At 48.1% G+C, this 17,377-nt stretch overlaps 1 protein-coding gene across 4 annotated transcripts in view; it reads right to left on the bottom strand.

Annotated features, from left to right (window-relative positions):
* CLSTN1 (calsyntenin 1) overlaps window positions 1-17,377 on the bottom strand; it is a 68,868-nt gene that overhangs the window by 11,413 nt on the left and 40,078 nt on the right. For 2 of the 4 annotated variants that reach the window (XM_066270508.1, XM_066270511.1), the window contains exons 3-10: window positions 12,621-12,650; window positions 11,236-11,434; window positions 9,662-9,870; window positions 7,996-8,145; window positions 7,470-7,655; window positions 5,304-5,552; window positions 4,895-5,016; window positions 61-223 (exon numbers count right to left, since the gene is read on the bottom strand). In XM_066270508.1, the coding sequence (XP_066126605.1) occupies window positions 61-223; window positions 4,895-5,016; window positions 5,304-5,552; window positions 7,470-7,655; window positions 7,996-8,145; window positions 9,662-9,870; window positions 11,236-11,434; window positions 12,621-12,650 (1,308 nt within the window). The remainder of the gene's footprint in view (window positions 1-60; window positions 224-4,894; window positions 5,017-5,303; window positions 5,553-7,469; window positions 7,656-7,995; window positions 8,146-9,661; window positions 9,871-11,235; window positions 11,435-12,620; window positions 12,651-17,377) is intronic. The other 2 variants (XM_066270510.1, XM_066270512.1) reach the window with 1 other exon arrangement.

The raw sequence follows: 17,377 nt of genomic DNA, 5'->3' as shown, positions 1-17,377 counted from the left end.
CAGCGCAGACCAGTGTTGAGACCTGAGCCCTGGGGGACAGGTGTCAATGACTGCTGTTACCTTGCCAGCAAGCCCCGACCACGAGCTGAGTCTCGATCTTGGACGGATGAAGCGGGTAATCTTCCGTCATGGAGAAGGGCTCGTGGGACGCGCCGTCCACGTAGAGTGTGACCCTTGGGATCTCCACGTTGAGGACGTAGTGGTGCCACTCCTCATCGCAGACCTACGAGAGGCCAAGGGGAGGGTTAGAGCGTGGATGTCCACCTCCCTCTCCTCTGAAGACACAGCAAGGACAGCAGCACACCGGATACGGGGATGAGTTACCCCATAAGGACCACGGATCTTCCTAGAAAGAAAAGATTTAGAAAAGTACCTGACAACAAAATATACCTCCCTTAACCACATCTCACCCAAAAGGGCCAAAGGCAACATCATCACATCTAGGACATTTCAGACCAGTGGGCATTGCTCACTTACCACATGACAGGGCCCCCAAATTGGGAACAGCCCAACTCTCTTCTGCTACCAGCGTGATACCAGGAAAGTCTCGTATCTGCAGGGTGGACACCTACCCTGGCGTATAGCCTGCCAACTGGCCATTCCTCCTCTGAATCAAAACTATAAACACCTCCAATCTCGGAACAGGCATAAGCCGGGCATGTATTTTCTTGTCTGACTCAAAGTGGACGACCTACAGAAAAATGAACGTAAACGCAGACAGACGGCCAGAGGAAGCCGAGTGCCTTTCCTGTCAGGAGCGAGCATCGCCGAGTGTCTCCCCAGCTGCCTGCAAAGAACATGCTGAAAGAACATACCACATATCTGGGGAAACAGACCCCAAACAACCAACACATGCTCATAAGGTTAATTGACTTAGAAAAGAAAGACATCCTTTGGTCATCCCAACAAAAGACCAAGAGTTTCAGAAGGGGAAAAAAATCAGATTGCCATCAGATTTTATAAGCAACATTTTATGTCATAAGGCAGTGGAGAAAGAGACCTTTTCTTCTTTGAAATCTTAAATATGAGCCTGACCAGGCAGTAGCACAGTGGATAGAGCGTCGGACTGGGATGCGAAGGACCCAGATTCGAGACCCCGAGGTCGCCAGCTTGAGCGTGGGCTCATCTGGTTTGAGCAGAGCTCACCAGCTTGGACCCAAGGTCGCTGGCTTGAGCAAGGGTTACTCAGTCTGCTGAAGGCCCACGGTCAAGGCACATATGAGAAAGCAACCAATGAACAACTAAGGTGTCACAACGAAAAACTGATGATTGATGCTTCTCATCTCTCTCCGTTCCTGTCTATCTGTCCCTATCTATCCCTCTCTTTGTAAAAAAGAAAAAAGAAAAAAAAAAAGATAAAACTTAAAAAGAAAATCTTACATATGAGCCAGAGATTTCTATATCCAGCCAAACTGACCTTTAGTATAAAAGCCACAAACTATTAAAACAACATGTCGGAACTCAGGAATTACTATCCCTATAAACTCTTCCTAGGAACAAGCTTTCTGCAACCCAAGTGACCAGAGGTCTACAGTGCCACAGAGGTGATGACACTGAGCATCAATGCTGCTTAAATTACAGACACAGGGCTTACAGACCAGGAACAAACATGTCACCCCGAATCTTATCAATCCATTAGATCCTGCAATCACTTTAGGATATGAAAACAGAGGGGTGTGGTAAATGACACCAACGAGACACAATTAGCCAAACCCAAATTATTGGACACTATGGGACAAAAAGCCTCCATTTGTCACCAAATGAATTCCAAAAGGGGAAAAAAAAAATCTATAGATTAAAATAAACTCAAAAGATACATCAACCAACCACAATGTATGACCCCTTATTTGGATACTGATTCAAACAAACTGTAAACATAAAACCATGAACAAGGTAATTTGACATTTGAACACTGACTGGATATCTGATAATATTAAGGAACTGTTTTTATTTTTGGTGACAAAGATAAAGAATCAGAGAGGGACAGATAGGGACAGACAGGAAGAGAGAGAGAGAGATGAGAAGCATAAAGTCTTCGTTGTGGCATTTCAGTTGTTCATTGACTGCTTTCTCATATGTGCCTAAACGGGGGGGGGGGTAAATGTGTGTGGCTACAGCAGAGTGAGTGACCCCTTGCTCAAGCCAGTGACCTTGGGCTTCAAGCCAGCGACCTTTAGGCTCAAACCATCACCATGGGGTCATGTCTATGATCCCATGCTCAAGCCAGTGACCCCACACTCAAGCCGGATGAGCCTGTGCTCAAGCCAGTGACTTTGAGGATGGTCAGGCAACGAACTGTTAATTTTTTAAAATAACTTTTTATTTTTTAATGACAGTTGACATACAAAATTATATTAGTTTCAGGTGTACAACATACTGATTACACATTTATATAACTTACGAAGTGATCACCCTGGTAAGTCTAGTATCCATCTGATACCGTAAAGGGTTATTACAATGCTATTGACTATATTCATGCTGTACTTCACATCCTGTGACTAGTTTTATAACTGGCCGTCTGCTGATTGTAATCCCCCCCTTTTATATCCACCCCCCCACCCCCCTCCCACCTGGCATCCATCAAAATGGTCTCCGTGTCTAGGAGTCTGTTTTGTTTATCTCTTCATTCTGTTTTTTAATATTATACATATAAGTGAAATTATGCTGTATTTGTCTTCATCTGAAGGAACTGTTATACTTTTATGGGGTAAAAAAGTTTTGTCCTGCCCTGGCCGGTTGGCTCAGCAGTTGAGCGTTGGCCTAGCGTGCGGAGGACCCGGGTTCGATTCCCGGCCAGGGCACACAGGAGAAGCGCCCATTTGCTTCTCCACCCCTCCGCCGCGCCTTCCTCTCTGTCTCTCTCTTCCCCTCCCGCAGCCAAGGCTCCATTGGAGCAAAGATGGCCCGGGCGCTGGGGATGGCTCTGTGGCCTCTGCCTCAGGCGCTAGAGTGGCTCTGGTCGCAACATGGCGACGCCCAGGATGGGCAGAGCATCGCCCCCTGGTGGGCAGAGCGTCGCCCCTGGTGGGCGTGCCGGGTGGATCCCAGTCGGGCACATGCGGGAGTCTGTCTGACTGTCTCTCCCTGTTTCCAGCTTCAGAAAAATGAAAAAAAAAAAAAAAAAAAGTTTTGTCCTTAGGCTTATCTTTTAGAGATACATGTTTCGTTATCACTACATAGAAAGAAATATACACCATAGCTGGGCTCTGCTCAAAATTTACTAAGTAGTTTTCAAGGTGGTGATGGCAATTATGAATAGTGAGAGGGGGTAACAACGAAACAAGAGTAACTGAGAGTTGAAAACTGCTGGAGCTGGGTGAGGGGTATGTGGAGTTGTTCTCTACACCCATCTGTCTACTTTTACATGTCTGAAATATCCCATAATAAAGTTTTTAAAAAATGTAAACAGAAGACACTAAATGCCTGACCAGGCAGTGGCACAGTGGAAGGTCGACCTGGGATACTGAGAACCCAGGTTTGAAGCCAGAGATTGCTAGCTTGAACACGGGATCAAAGACATGACCCTAAGGTCACTAGCTTGAGCAAGGGGTCACTTGCTCAGCTATAGCCCCCGGTCAAGGCAAGTATGAGAAAGCAATCAGTGAACAACTAAGGTGCTGCAATGAAGAACTAATGCTTCTCATCTCTCTCCCTTCCTGTCTGTCTGTCCCTATCTGTCCCTCTCCCTCTCCTTCTCTCTCTCTTGCATGCCAAAAAAAAAAAATTTCAGATCAAAGTTTCTAAGAAAGAAGTGACCCTTGTAAATAAGAATGACGTCAGTGAGAGATGAATGCTGAAGACGGCCAGTTCATCTCCCCACGAACATACTTTCCTCCTTCCTCACTTATGGTCTTATCTATATATGTATCTATCTCGTAACTGTTTTCAACAATGCCATATTCTAGCAACTTCTGGCATATGTAACAGTGTGTCAGTTCCTGCCCACTAACTGCCTGAGACAAAGAAAAATAAAGCTAAGGCCAAAGGTTTTCTTCTCATCCCCAAGGCCAAGCAGTAGGAAGAACAATCCGCTGTGACTTTAGGGAAAAGGCTTTGTCCACTTATAGAATCCCCTCATTTCCTGTAACAAATCCTTTTTCTTTTTTTTTCATGTGATACTTGCATTTTCTCAACAGCAACTGTTGGGAAAACAGCTTTGCAAAAACATGACTTTGTCAAAAGGAATGTCACGTGAACTAATATCAAAACTGCAAACTCCCTCAAGCTTGTAGTTCACGTGGTGTACGAGACGTGAAGACTGCTGGCCCCTTGCCAATTTTAAATATCCCCGGAGGCCCATGAATTTGCTGAGGCCCCTGGGGTTCCTTGGCACCATTTGGGGGGTCAAGCTTTAAATAATGAATATACAAATGCAAAGATCTCAAGTCCCTTTTTTTCTTTTTTTTAAAGAGAGACACAGAGAGAGAGAGAGGAGAAGAGGGACTGGGAAGGGAGAGAGAGAGAGAAGTATCAATTCACTGTTTCACTTAGTTGTGCACCTATCGATAGCTTCTCATAGGTGCCTGGACCGGGGCTTGAACCGGCAACCGCGGTGTTCCAGGACAGTGCTCTACCCACTGTGCCAGTGGGATAGGGCTCAATCCCAATTTTTAAGGACTGCTTTCTCAGTAAGTTATAACACAGTATTTTGAATTTAAAACATATAATTACTCTATAATTAATATTTTATGTATAAAATACATATTTACTAAAAAAAACACTTAGGCTTTCAGTGAAAAGGAGTTCAGTGGATATAATTTGCTAAGCTATGACACACAGAAACAGAAACCACAGAGTCGCCGGTACAACCCACGTGGGGCGGCTGGGCCGTGCAGGGCGCCACGCGCGCTCTTGTCTCCGGAGAGCGGCGCAGGTGTGTCTCCCGCCCACTCACCTGATCCAGCTTCCAGTGGAACTCTGCCGGTCTGTACTGCTTCTCTCCCGAGGGCTCCTGGCGGAGCAGGAAAACTAACCGGCAGCCATGGACAAAGAGCGAATAATGGTGCCGGTTCATATCTGCAAAGACAGGTGGGGCTGGTCAACTGCCAACTTAAGGCCTGAAGGAGAAATAGGAGCTACGGCTTCACTGGATTTGGAAGACAAGGGTTTTATCAGCATAAATGAACTAATCTCCCAGTTGGGCCAAGGCAGGGTTTTGGAACAAATAGCCTTGGGTCTTCACTACCAATGCCCACACACCAGGGCAGCACGTGGAGGCGAGGGCGCCCTGGCGCAGGACATAGGCCAATGCAGGCTGGCAGCCAGCCACCACGGCGGGCCCGTGGGCCCGCGCCCTGCCTCACCTGTCCTGTCCGAGCTGCAGAGGATGGTCTCCTTCTTCCTGCTGAAAGGCCCGTGCCGCATCCACACGGAGATCGTGAAAGGCTCTTTTGGGTTGACGGACACGACGCCATCGGGGATCCTGACCGCCTGAGTGCCGTTGAACTCAAAGACCTGGTCGCTGTCGTGGCCGTTGTCGGTGGGGAGGCCAACGGTCCAGTTCAGGGAGCCGCTCGGCGAGGGGAGCAGCTCGGTGGCGCCGGACGCAGCACCTACAAGACCATAGCGCCACGCGTGACGCAACGTGTGAAGGGCGCAGAGGGCACTGCCCGGCACACTGAGGAGCAGTCCCTGCCTTAGGGTTCATACGGTTTGCTAGACCCACTTTAGCTTTCCCAAAAAGAAGGGTTTTTATTACAAGAAAAAGTCCTAAATAATAAGCATAAGTATAATTTTTAAAGCTAGGATGAAAAAAAGTAGTATTACCTATAATCCACAATTAACATCTGCATAGAAGCATTTCCAGTCCTTTATGAATATATACATATCACAAAAATGTATGTAACATGTATAAATACACACATTATAGAAATGGAGTCCTAGGTCCATACACACAGACATCCCCATTCACATTTCTTTACAGCACTGCTGAACACGTCTGACCAGCCCTTCATCGCCCAGATTTACGTAATTCACTTAGCTGATGTCCCTGGTGAACTGGGGTTGTCCCACATTGTCTCCTGGGCTAAACCCTGCCCTAACAAGCATCTTTCATTCCCTTAGAATAAAGTCCTAGAAATGGAATCACTAAGCCAACCAAGCACGAAGAAAAGTCCAACTATCTTGTAGGCCGCCCAGCTCAATTTTTAAAACATCTGTCCTCAGAAGAAGACTTTGCAAACTCTCCCCACTGCCTGGCCCTCGACGCCTCGACTCCCAGGAGCAGCCAGATTTGGCCGGAACAACCCGCTCTCTCGAGGAATGTCCAACCCTGGTCGGCATCCTGGATCGGCCACTTCCTAAAAGTGTAACTCTGGGCAAGCCACTCAGCCTCCCTGTGTCTCATGTCACTCCTCTGTGAACACGAGGCCAACGCCGCCTTCTCTGCAGGCCTGACCAAATGAAACAACTCACATGGCAGTACCTAGCACACTGTAAGTGCTCAAATACAAAGTCCTTCCCATTCTTCCTACCTTTAAACTATTCGGCTGACAAAATGTTCATTTAAGACCATAAAAAAATGGCATGATGGGAAAGTTTTACTCATTATACTTATAGACGTAGTTTAGAATAGAAAACATTCCAGACCTCTTAACCTACATAGATCAGGCACCTGATTGTGACTATTCGGACTTTGAGTCATAAATCACCAAGTATATTCATCGTTGGGAGGAGCCGGCTGAGAATACACCTTCTCCCTTTTGCTTTTCGCCCTGTAACAATTCCCAGTTGTGTACGAAAGCCGGCTGCCTAAACCAGACTGCTGTCAGCAGGCCAGGGAGAGACCGACAGGGGTCAGAGGACACATCTGCAGAGCGGACCTGTGCGGCTCTCAGAGCACAGGAGACCCTTCTGATAATGAAGAGACTATTTGAGTTACTGGTGTCTTATCACTGGCGAAGCAGAACATTCTTCCTCAGCATTTTCCACGAGAGGCAGCCAGACCTCACATTCAGATAAACCATAAAACTTTCCCCAACTGACGTCTCGTGGCTCCTCCGCACGGTGCCCCCGCTCCATGGTCGGTGGGGACCGTACATCAGAGGTGGGTGTCTTTTTTAATTTTGATTTTCATCTTTACGTTTGCCAAAAGCCACCTCACTACTTGTGGTTCTCCCCCTTCAGTCCTTAAGTAAACATCTCTTCTCACCTAAAACTCCCTCATGTATATAATCTCTATTCTGATGATTCTCCACGTATGTCAGAGAAATGCTGTCTTCAGATCAAAGGTTCTTAAAAAGGCACACACACACACACACACACACGCACACACACAACCAACATCGTGAACAGACTTCCGTGGGGTTCTGCGCCCCGAGGCCCAGCCAGGAGGAAAACAAGTCTGTAAGGCGACAGCAGCCGTGCAGGAAGCTAGAGCCAGTTTCCGTTAATGGCTGTGAACGCCGACACACCACACACTTCCATGCATAGGGGCCTCCGCCTTCACTGAGCGCCCCAGGCCTCCTTACCACACAGCCGGTGAAGGGACTTCTCGGAGTAGGTGTCGCGGTCACAGCCTTTCCCGATGTGGCTGGTCTCCAGCTCCACCGTCACCTGCACTGAGGCCACGGACTCATCACATGTCTCCAGGTGGACGCTGGGGAAGAGGGCCAAGGCGCCTGTGCCCGGCTCATACTCCACGCGGTTGTTCCACCCTGCGTGGGCCCCGAGGCGGCGGGAGGGGCGGAGGGAAATGCACACGTTAGGTCGCTGTGAGGTGCCGGCTTTAAGAACAGGGGCGAGCCTGACCTGTGGTGGCGCAGTGGATAAAGTGTCGACCTGGAAATGCTGAGGTCGCCAGTTCGAAACCCTGGGCTTGCCTGGTCAAGGCACATATGGGAGTTGATGCTTCCAGCTCCTCCCCCCCTTCTCTCTCTCTGTCTCTCCTCTCTCTCTCTCCCTCTGTCTCTCCCTCTCCTCTCCAAAAATGAATTAAAAAAAAAAAAAAGAACAGGGGCGAATGCAGAGACGAGGACGGGGGAGGGGAGGGCTCACCCTGCCAGCCGGGGGTGCAGGTGGGCTTGATGCTGATCTTCACCAACACGTCCTCGGTCGCTCTTTTCTTCCCGCAGTCATAGGCTGTGACGCTCAGCTTATACTGGTGTTTCTTCCCGTAGTTCAGCTTCTCTGTGTTCTTTATGTAACCTTCGGAGGGAGACACCACAGTGAGAACCCAAGCCCGGCTGGCTAGCACCCCCGAGGCCCTCTGCCGAGAGACACAGGACGCACCTGGGTTCAGCCCTGCAGGTTCCAACAGGAGAACCAAGGTGGGCGGCACCGACCCGGCTCTCCTGAGCCCAATAATGCTAAACCCGCGCCCAGGGGTCCATGCAGCTCCACTCCACTTATTCTTACAGATTTTTTCTTGTTTTTATATGTACTTTAAGATGTACATATAAGACAAAAAAGACAAAATAATTCAAGTTCTTCAAATACTAAATACAAAGTCAAGCTGCATTATATATTTTTTTTCAAGCTGCATTTTAAATATTTCTTGCTAAAAGATATACTTTTAGAGAGCGAGCGAGGGAGGATTCCTACCCCCGTCCACTAGAAGAGAAGACTGCTGTGACCAGGAGCATGGATGTCTGCTAAGTGTTTGCCGTGCCCATGATTTCAGCCAAGACTCTGGACTGTGTGCTCACAGTGGGGACACTGCACCATCATAAAGCCAGAACCTCATAAACAAGTTCCACTCTAGAATGACCTGATTCGGTTCAAGGAAGATGGAGGGAGTCTGGCATTAAGGTATACACCTTCACCTTCAAGATGAGGCAAAAGATTCAAATCTAATGCAGAACAGAAAACGGGACTAATGAGAGGTCCGTCTCATTCAGGTGCATGCTGACTGAAAGGCGAGAAGGTGAAAAATAACATATTGGGCAGGCGCCTTTTATGAAGGGCAGGAGACCATGCCTGACCAGGTTGTGGAGCAGTGGAAGGCAGAGAACCCAGGTTCAAAACCCCAAGGTCGCCGGCTTGAGCACAAGATCATAGACATGACCTCATGGTCGCTGGCTTGAGCCCAAGGTCACTGGCTTGAAGCCCAAGGTCGCTGGCTTGAACCCAAGGTCACTGGCTTGAGCCCAAGGTCACTGGCTTGAGCCCAAGGTTGCTGGCTTGAACAAGGGGTTACTGCCTCTGCTGCTGCTGTAGCCCCACTGGTCAAGGCACATATGAGAAAGCAATCAATGAACTAAGGAGCTGCAACAAAGAATTGATGCTTCTCATCTCTCTCCCTTCCTGTCTGTCCCAATCTGTCCTATTCTCTGTCTCTGTCACACACACACACCCCCAAAAAAAAGAAGAAAAAAAGGAGACCAAGTGTCCTGTCTCTCCCACCACACGAAGAAGTGTCCTGTCTCTCCCACACAGCAAGAAGTGGCCATCTGCAAGCCAGGGCACAGGCCCTCACGGGATCCTGAATGGGCTGGCACCTTAGCCCTGGACTTCCCAGCCTCCCAAACAGTGAGACATATATGTCTCGCTGTTTTAGCCGTCCAGCCTGGGGCACTGTGTTCTAGCTGCCCGAATGGACCAAAGTCTCCAACTTGTGAGTTTTACTGAAGTACAAAGTTGGGCTTTGAAACCAGTTGACTCAGAAGGGACAGCTTGCCCAGACTTGTCCCCGGGCAAAGAACACCCATCCCTCTGTTCTCACCGTCCTTATCAACAGTGAATGGCACGTCTGGAGTGACGATCTCATAGCTGCAAATCTGGCTGAACTGAGGGGAGCAGTCCGCATCTACGGCCTCCACCCTCAGGATGCTGTCATACCGCTTCCCCTCGACCACGGTCGCCTGGTAGGACTTCTCCTTGAACACAGGCGCATACTCGTTCACGTCGTTCACCTGAATGTGGACAGTGGCTCTGGAAGAGGGGGAAAAAAGCTGTGTGCTTTGCTTGTTGTTTTTTTTTTAATCTCCCCCCCCCAAAAAAAAAATTCTGCTCTATTTTTTTCATTTCCTTTTTCTCATACCTTTTATTAAATTTTATGGTGGAGATAAAAATTAAAACTATTCTTTGCTTTTAATTTAGTGTGGAGACAACAGAAAGATAAAACAGGACTTTGGGTTGATTCTTCCAGGTCCCAGGAATGAGGCAGCTGGTAAGAAGGTAGCAACATAAAATAAAAGGAATGGGATTTTCAACAGGGTGTGAAGGAGGGAGATACACTGTATCTGCTATCTGTTAGTGCTCTAATGGCAAAATTAAAAATACTGTTGCAAAATTCAGAAACAAGGAAAACCAAAGAAAGAAGGGGTAAGAAACAGTGAAGACACAAGCACTGAGATAAGTCTTGTCCTGCTTCTGAGGAACAGGGACCATTAGGAAGCCGTGGTTGAGATGCCAGCCACTGCTGAGCCCGCAGATGAGGGACATCACTGCTGCCCTCCCGGGTGCCAGGTCACACCTCCCAGCATGGGGATGAGGCAACGAAGGCCTCATCAGACCAGCTAGTGACACACAAACCGTGGGCTCAGGACTACTACTGTTCAGGGCGGGTTCTGATTCGGATGAGGCCTTGGACCAAAATAAGATCTTTCTCAAGAAAAATGGTATATAAAAAGTATGAGTCATTCACCAGCTCTCAGCACCCCTACCATTCACCAAGCCCCTCCGCACCCCAACGCCACCCCTCTATGCATCCTGACCCTCGCCACGGTAACATGACATCATCTCACCATATGACCTTCTTCCCTTCGTCAACAGACTAAGTAGGAGCTGAGACGCCACCAGATTACCTCTGCCTGGTACCAAAGGGCAGAGGCAGGACTCAACTCCACACCTACCCCGTGCAGGGCCCCCCGCGACCCCAGCCGCCCGCCACTGGCAGGAAGGGCGTGCACGCACACCCGGGCTGCGGCCTGCCATTGGCTTTCTCCCATCAGCTCCCATGAATTTCACACCCTCAGCATTTACAGACTAAAGATAAACTGACCTCTTCCTCAGGAAACAGGGAGCTTTCCCGGTTTTCACTGGGGGGCCTTGGTTTCTCTACTAGAGCACGGGTTGGCATAAAATCCCTCCCACTCGTTCATTCAACAACTGCTATGTGCCAGGCCCTTGCTGGGAGCCGCCTACAAGGGTCTCTGATCAAACTGCCTACTACGTCACGATGGGCAGTTGAGAACTATCTTCTATTTCTAAAGTACAGGAGGTGCTAGGGGACGAGGGGGGGGGTGACGGTCACCACCGCTTCCCTCGCTCACACCCTCTGCCCCGCTCACTTACTTATGAGACTTCTTGGTGTTGGCGCTGCCGTCGGGCCCCTGGCCACAGTCGTAGGCCTGGATGGTGAACGTGTAGTCTTTCTGCAGCTCACAGTCGAGCTTCTCCGTTGAGCGAATGAGCCCCTCGCCCGTGGACTTATCCACCACCACCGCGTCGAAGGGCACATTCTGACCGTGGATCTTAAAGCCACAGATCTCACCTGGGGAGTCAAAGCAGCACGGGTCAGTGTGCCGGTCACACACACACCCTCTGCACGCTCAGTCCCCTCCCCCCACCAGGGAAAGCAACGACAGTCCGGCAGCCAGGGGTTGAGAGGGTCCGTGGACAAAGCAGTGGCGCTGTGCTTTGTGACGGGGGGAGTTCCGGGGCTTTAGTAAAAAGAAGCAAGTTCTGGCTTTCCAAGCAACTTGTTTAACTTTGCATCAACTCATGCAGGAATGTAAGAGAGAGAGAGAAAGAGAGAGAGAGAGAGAGAGAGAAAATACAGACAGGCATTTCACAGGAGTACTTAGGACAGCTCCAGGGTCAAAGTGATCTCATTAGCAAACGGCCAAGGCCCGACCGATCACACCGAGAGACTGCCCCGGCTACTTGTGGACACCTGGCAGCTATTCTGGGCTGGACCAGAGAGAAGGCGAAAACGCACAGTTAAGTGTTGTGAGAGGAAGGGGCGTGAGACAATAGGTTCAGCACCGTAATTACAGAAAGTCTGTCAAAAAAAGAAATAATAATAATCAGAAGAAACAAGTCTTCCTGTGCAATGAGCCTGGCTAAAATTAGGGAATCAAAAGCAGACTACGGAACGAGAACGGTAGAAATACCAACTGCTCAGGCATCCATTTCAACAGCTAGCGTGTCTACCAGGGAGGTGCGAGGGGCCGGACTGTCCCTTGTTTCAGACTTTATGCTAATAGACCTGAAAGGAAGCCCATCTGGGGACGTTCCGTGCATCTAAGTTGGCTGACCAGCTTAATCGGGAATTAAAATCCAGGTTTTCATTTTTGCCCATGGGAGAACAAAGATGTCTATATAAAACTTCACAAAATGTATTTCACATAAAAAATATGATAGAATCCTTCCAAAATTACAACTAATAAAAAAAATGGTTTTACAAAATGACTCTCCTAAATTCAGTTAAGAAAAAAAAAGCTACAATATTACCCATATAGTTCAAATGGATGTCTGATTTCTAGATATTTCTAACCAAGGGTTTTGGTTACATAACAATTTCCATCAATATATTTAAAAATAGAAACAAAGCAGGAGAATAAATAAGGGGTAACAGAGCATGACAGCTTCCTCTGTTTAAGGGCTGATTCCCAATTTTATAGTCAAAAGTTAGTGGGTTAATATTCATAACAGGGATAGAAAGAACCCTTTATCACCTTCTTTGGTGACTGTCACCTCAAAACTCTCTAAAGGGAGAAAAGATAAACCCATGTCAGTAATACAGGAAAGAACAAAGACGGAACAATAAGGAAAAAAGTCAAAGATGCACATAATACATTAGAAAAGCTTGACACAATTTAACAATAAGCTCAGGAGCTACTTGCTGGAATGGCTATAGCAAAGCTGGAACCTTCGGTAACAAAATGTTTCTTTGAGTCCTACTTACCACAAACTACTGCATAATTTTTGAAATGATACTAACCTACCCACGAAATACTGCTATATTTTGTAACACCCTCAGGTGCATTAGGACATTAAATGAACACTTTCTTGACAGTAGTTTAGACGTACACCTATTTGTTCTTCCCAGTTTTCAGATTTTCATGTTCAGTATAAGTCCTTATGGTTAAGAGTCTCTGGTAACATTCAACTCATTAGATTAAATGAAAAAAAACAAACAGTTGGAGCAATGGGTTTTATTTTTTAAATTCTTATTCTTGAGCTGAATAAATAACAATGTTTTCTAATCTAATCTTGGTTCTAAATGCAACTGAGCCAACAAATATATATAAACACCTCTTCAAATGGAACATCTGCTCAAATGGGAACTGAAACCAGACTCAGTACTAACAGTAGAGATGCAATACAATGGCCACCGTGTTCACTGCATGAAAACACTAGGCTGCCACGCCCATCCCATCCATATAAATCCAGCTTACCTCTCTGGGACCACTACAGAGCAGGGCTGTGAAGAGGCCCGGAGCCCTGCCGACCCCTCAGTGTGGCCCCGGCGGGGACACCTTTTCTCCCCCAGAGGTATCACAGCCTGAACCCCCTGCCTTTTTTTTTTTTTTTTTTTAGATTTTATTTATTCATTATAGAGAGGAGAGAGAGAGAGAGAGAGAAGGGGGAGGAGCAGGAAGCATCAACTCCCATATGCGCCTTGACCAGGCAAGCCCAGGGTTTCGAACCGGCAACCTCAGTGTTTCCAGGTTGACGCTTTATCCACTGCGCCACCACAGGTCAGGCCCCCTTGCTTTTTTAAAGTAGTTTCACTATACAAGTTGCATATCTTCAAATAGTTGTTGTTTCATTTTGCTTGTTTCTGAGGTTGGAAAGATGGTGTCGCATGGTATGGAATTTTTGTGTCTTGCCTAGTCACCCAACCTGTGCGCCTAAAAGCCACTCCTGGATGGCGCCTGCAGCCACCGTACCTTCACTGGCCACCACATGAATGAGCACCCAGTGAGTCAACACAGGGACCGGGCCTAAAACGCTGCCTGACATAAAGCAAGCATTCAATGAAGCTTACTACCACCATAGTCCCTGTCCATTGTGTGACTATGATATTGCCAGGGCTTTTTTGTTTTTTTTTTGTTTGTTTGTTTGTTTGTTTTAGATAATGTCAGTTTTTAAAGAACAAGCTATAACGGAGAGTTCTGTCCGCGGTCCCTGCTGCACTTATACGGTGGCTCTCTGGAGCTGTGCTGGCCAAGAGTACATCCCACACGGGGGGAGGGGGCTAGTTAAAATTCATGCTAAAATTAAATATTAAAAAGTCAGTTCCTCTGTCGCACTGGCCGCGTTTCAACAGCCACAAGGGCCCAGTAACTACAGACGGGAGATGCAGACACGGCCCCTCCCACCACCCACCACCCACCACCATTGCTGGTGCTGCCCTGGTCTGGTCCGCGACCTGCAGGACAGATCCACCCCTATAATATTTTTTTAACAACTTGCATGCTAATGATTTTTATCTTTTTAAAAATTATTTGGTGGCATGAAAAAATTTTATGAAAGTCAAATTCCAGTGTCAATAGGCAAAGTTTTATGAGAACACAGACGCCCGCTGGTTTGCGTATCATCGATGGCTGCTTCCCTGCTACAGCGGCAAAGGTGAGTCACCGCGAGAGACTCCATGGATCTGGGACCTCAGCTACCCAGCCCTTGACAGAAAAGTCCGCCGAGCACTGCTCTAGAGACACCCAGCGTCTCTATATCAGCCTGTTCCCCAGGATGCGCTGCTAGTTCACTATATTTCGTTTACACATCTGAGGTGTGCACCAGTACTGCGTAATCCATTTTAAAGTAAGTCAAAGCGTCCAGCTTTAATTTAGAGAAAACTTCTCAGTTTTGACTGGGAGTTCACTGTTCTGAGGAGACAACAGTGAGGCAGTCCCCATTGTCTGGGGTGACAGTGCTTCCCTGACCTAGGCGACTGCGTAGGAAAGTGCCGGTTTAAGACCCTGGATAAATGCGGCGTGGCTGGCCGCCTACGTGGTGTGTTGTGGAATAAGGGGTTAACGGTACTCATCATTCAGGCAATAGATTGAATTCCCTACACCTCTCCTTGGAGATTTCACACTGGGAGGAAGGGGAAAGAGAGTGCGGAGCGTGGGAAGGCAGTGGGGCTATTTCAAGTTTACAGTGCAGGTGTTGCAGGGAAGGCTTTGTTGATAAGATAACATCCAAGTAGAAACCAGAAGAAACTAAAGAAACATGATTATCTGGGTAAGAGTTTCAGATCAGGGAACAGGGTGTGCAAAGGCCCGGAGGCAGACCTGGGCCTGGCCTGGCTCAGACACGGAGGCCTGGCTGCTGGAGTGGCAGAGCGAAGGGGAGGGCAGCAGATGAGGTCAGAGATAGGAAACCTGACGCACACTGGCTACTCCAGGAACTGCCGCTTGTCCTCCGAGTGAGGAGGACACGGCTAGAGGGTTCTGAGCAAAGGAATCAACCTGTTTCTTATATTCTGAAAGACTCCATCTGGCTGCTGCGCTATCTCTGAGAGGGTCAAGATGGCCACGGGGGTAATCCAAGGTGGGAGATGCTGAGGGCCAGAACCTGGGGGTACACAGGGTGGAGAGAAGTGGTCAGATATGGGACGCATTTTGAAAATAAGGCCACGACTGTGGGATTACAAGTGAGAAACTGCAAGGATGAAGGTGTCGTCAGCTGACATGAGGGGGGGAGGCTTGGTGGGAAGGTCTGGAGGGACGGAGGGGGGGAGGGAGGGCAATCTGTCCGGCAGCTTTGAACATGCTCCTTGTACTATAATTTTTTGAAGGAATAGTGACTCAAAGGTATGATGATCAAATACAAGAATATAAGCTATCTGGACACTCATTATGCCTTTCCCGACTGGCCTCTGAGAGGCTGGGTCCATCTACAACGAGAACGCAGGAATTGCAGACTTGTCTCTATCTTTTCCACATGTCCCCGATTATATTTAAGTCGGCCACTTGAACGGGTTGCAGCAACAAATTTTGGTGCCTCAGATCCACGGGCGCTTATTAAATTGCCAGGCAGGCTGGGCCCCTTTCCCTAGAATGAGGTAAAAGCCGTTTCGCCAGGTGGCTGCCCGCACAGCTGGAGCAGCATGGGCTTTTCCCCCAACCAGCTGTGTGACCCTACATCTCACCGCTGAGCCGAGCTGTCACCTGCAGACCGGCCAGTGCACTCTCATCCCAGGTCCCGATATTAACAAGGAAGATGAGCCAAGTGCAGCAAGGCTGGGCCGAGTGGGCAAGGCAAGATCTGATGAGGGCTAAACTGAGGCAGTTTCTGCAGGAAAGACTTGGGGACCTTTAGGACAGGACTTCGTAACCAACTGAACAGGGCAAGTGAAAGAATCCAGAGTGACTCCCCGGGTTTGGGCTGCTGGTGCCACTAGGGAACGAAGGCACAGAGAAAGAGAGCGACTCGGGAGAAAGGCGGGAGTTCCAGTGTCTGCTTCATTTATCCAGCATCTTGTTTCCGGAGTATTTTAAAACCAGACGTGGAACTGTTTCAGCCATGCAAAATTCACTCGATGTCTCTAACAGAGGAAGACTTTTATTTTTTCTAACATAACAATAACATTACACGGCCAACACGATCAGCAATAATTCCTTAGGCGGTTTCACAGTGAGTGCCCTACTGGCTCTCAAATGACACTTGGCTTCTGCTCTTCCTTCCCTAGAGCAGGGACCAATTTCTTCAGTAATGCCTCATTCTCCTGGGAGCTGATTTTTCAAACTTTAAAAGTTCTTATCGACTCATTCTTTCCTCTCTCCTCCATCCTTGATGTGTAGGTCCATTAGTTACATATATGGGACAGTATGTACATGTAGTTACGTGTATTAATTATGGAGTTCCGTCATGGTGACGACCTGTAAAGGTGCGTCTCTGCCCCTTTGCATTCTCGGTCCTCTCTCTTAGACTCCCCTTCTCTCAACCTTTGCCACAAAGACCTCCCAGAATCACCTATCATAGTCTAGTCTCCTTCTGCCCAGCCCCTTCCCACTCAGCTCAAACCATGGGCACCTGCTCTGCTAGGTAAGTGGACCTAAAACCCTGCTCTCAGCAAGTTGGAAATGCCGCACCAAGTTTCCCGGACGACCTCTCCAGCTAAGCAGGCCTCGGATGAACCAAACCTTTCCCGTCTCTCTCCCCCTTGCTCCCCTGAGATCATCTAAAACAGTCAAAAGGAACTTTATTGCAGAATTTTTAAAAAGCCAAACATAGGCCTGACCTGTGGTGGCGCAGTGGATAAAGCATCAACCTGGAAATGCTGAGGTTGCCGGTTCAAAACCCTGGGCTTGCCTGGTCAAGGCACATATGGGAGTTGATGCTTCCTGCTCCTCCCCCCTTCTCTCTCTCTCTCTCTCACTCTCTCTCCCCTCTATATAATGAATAAATAAAAAAATCTTAAAAAAAAAAAAGCCAAACATAAAACTATAACAATGGGTGAACCCACACAGTATAGATTTGA

The sequence above is a fragment of the Saccopteryx bilineata genome, chromosome 3 (assembly GCF_036850765.1).
Source record: "Saccopteryx bilineata isolate mSacBil1 chromosome 3, mSacBil1_pri_phased_curated, whole genome shotgun sequence".
Taxonomy (NCBI): Eukaryota; Metazoa; Chordata; class Mammalia; order Chiroptera; family Emballonuridae; genus Saccopteryx; species Saccopteryx bilineata.
This window is presented reverse-complemented; position numbering and strand designations above follow the sequence as displayed.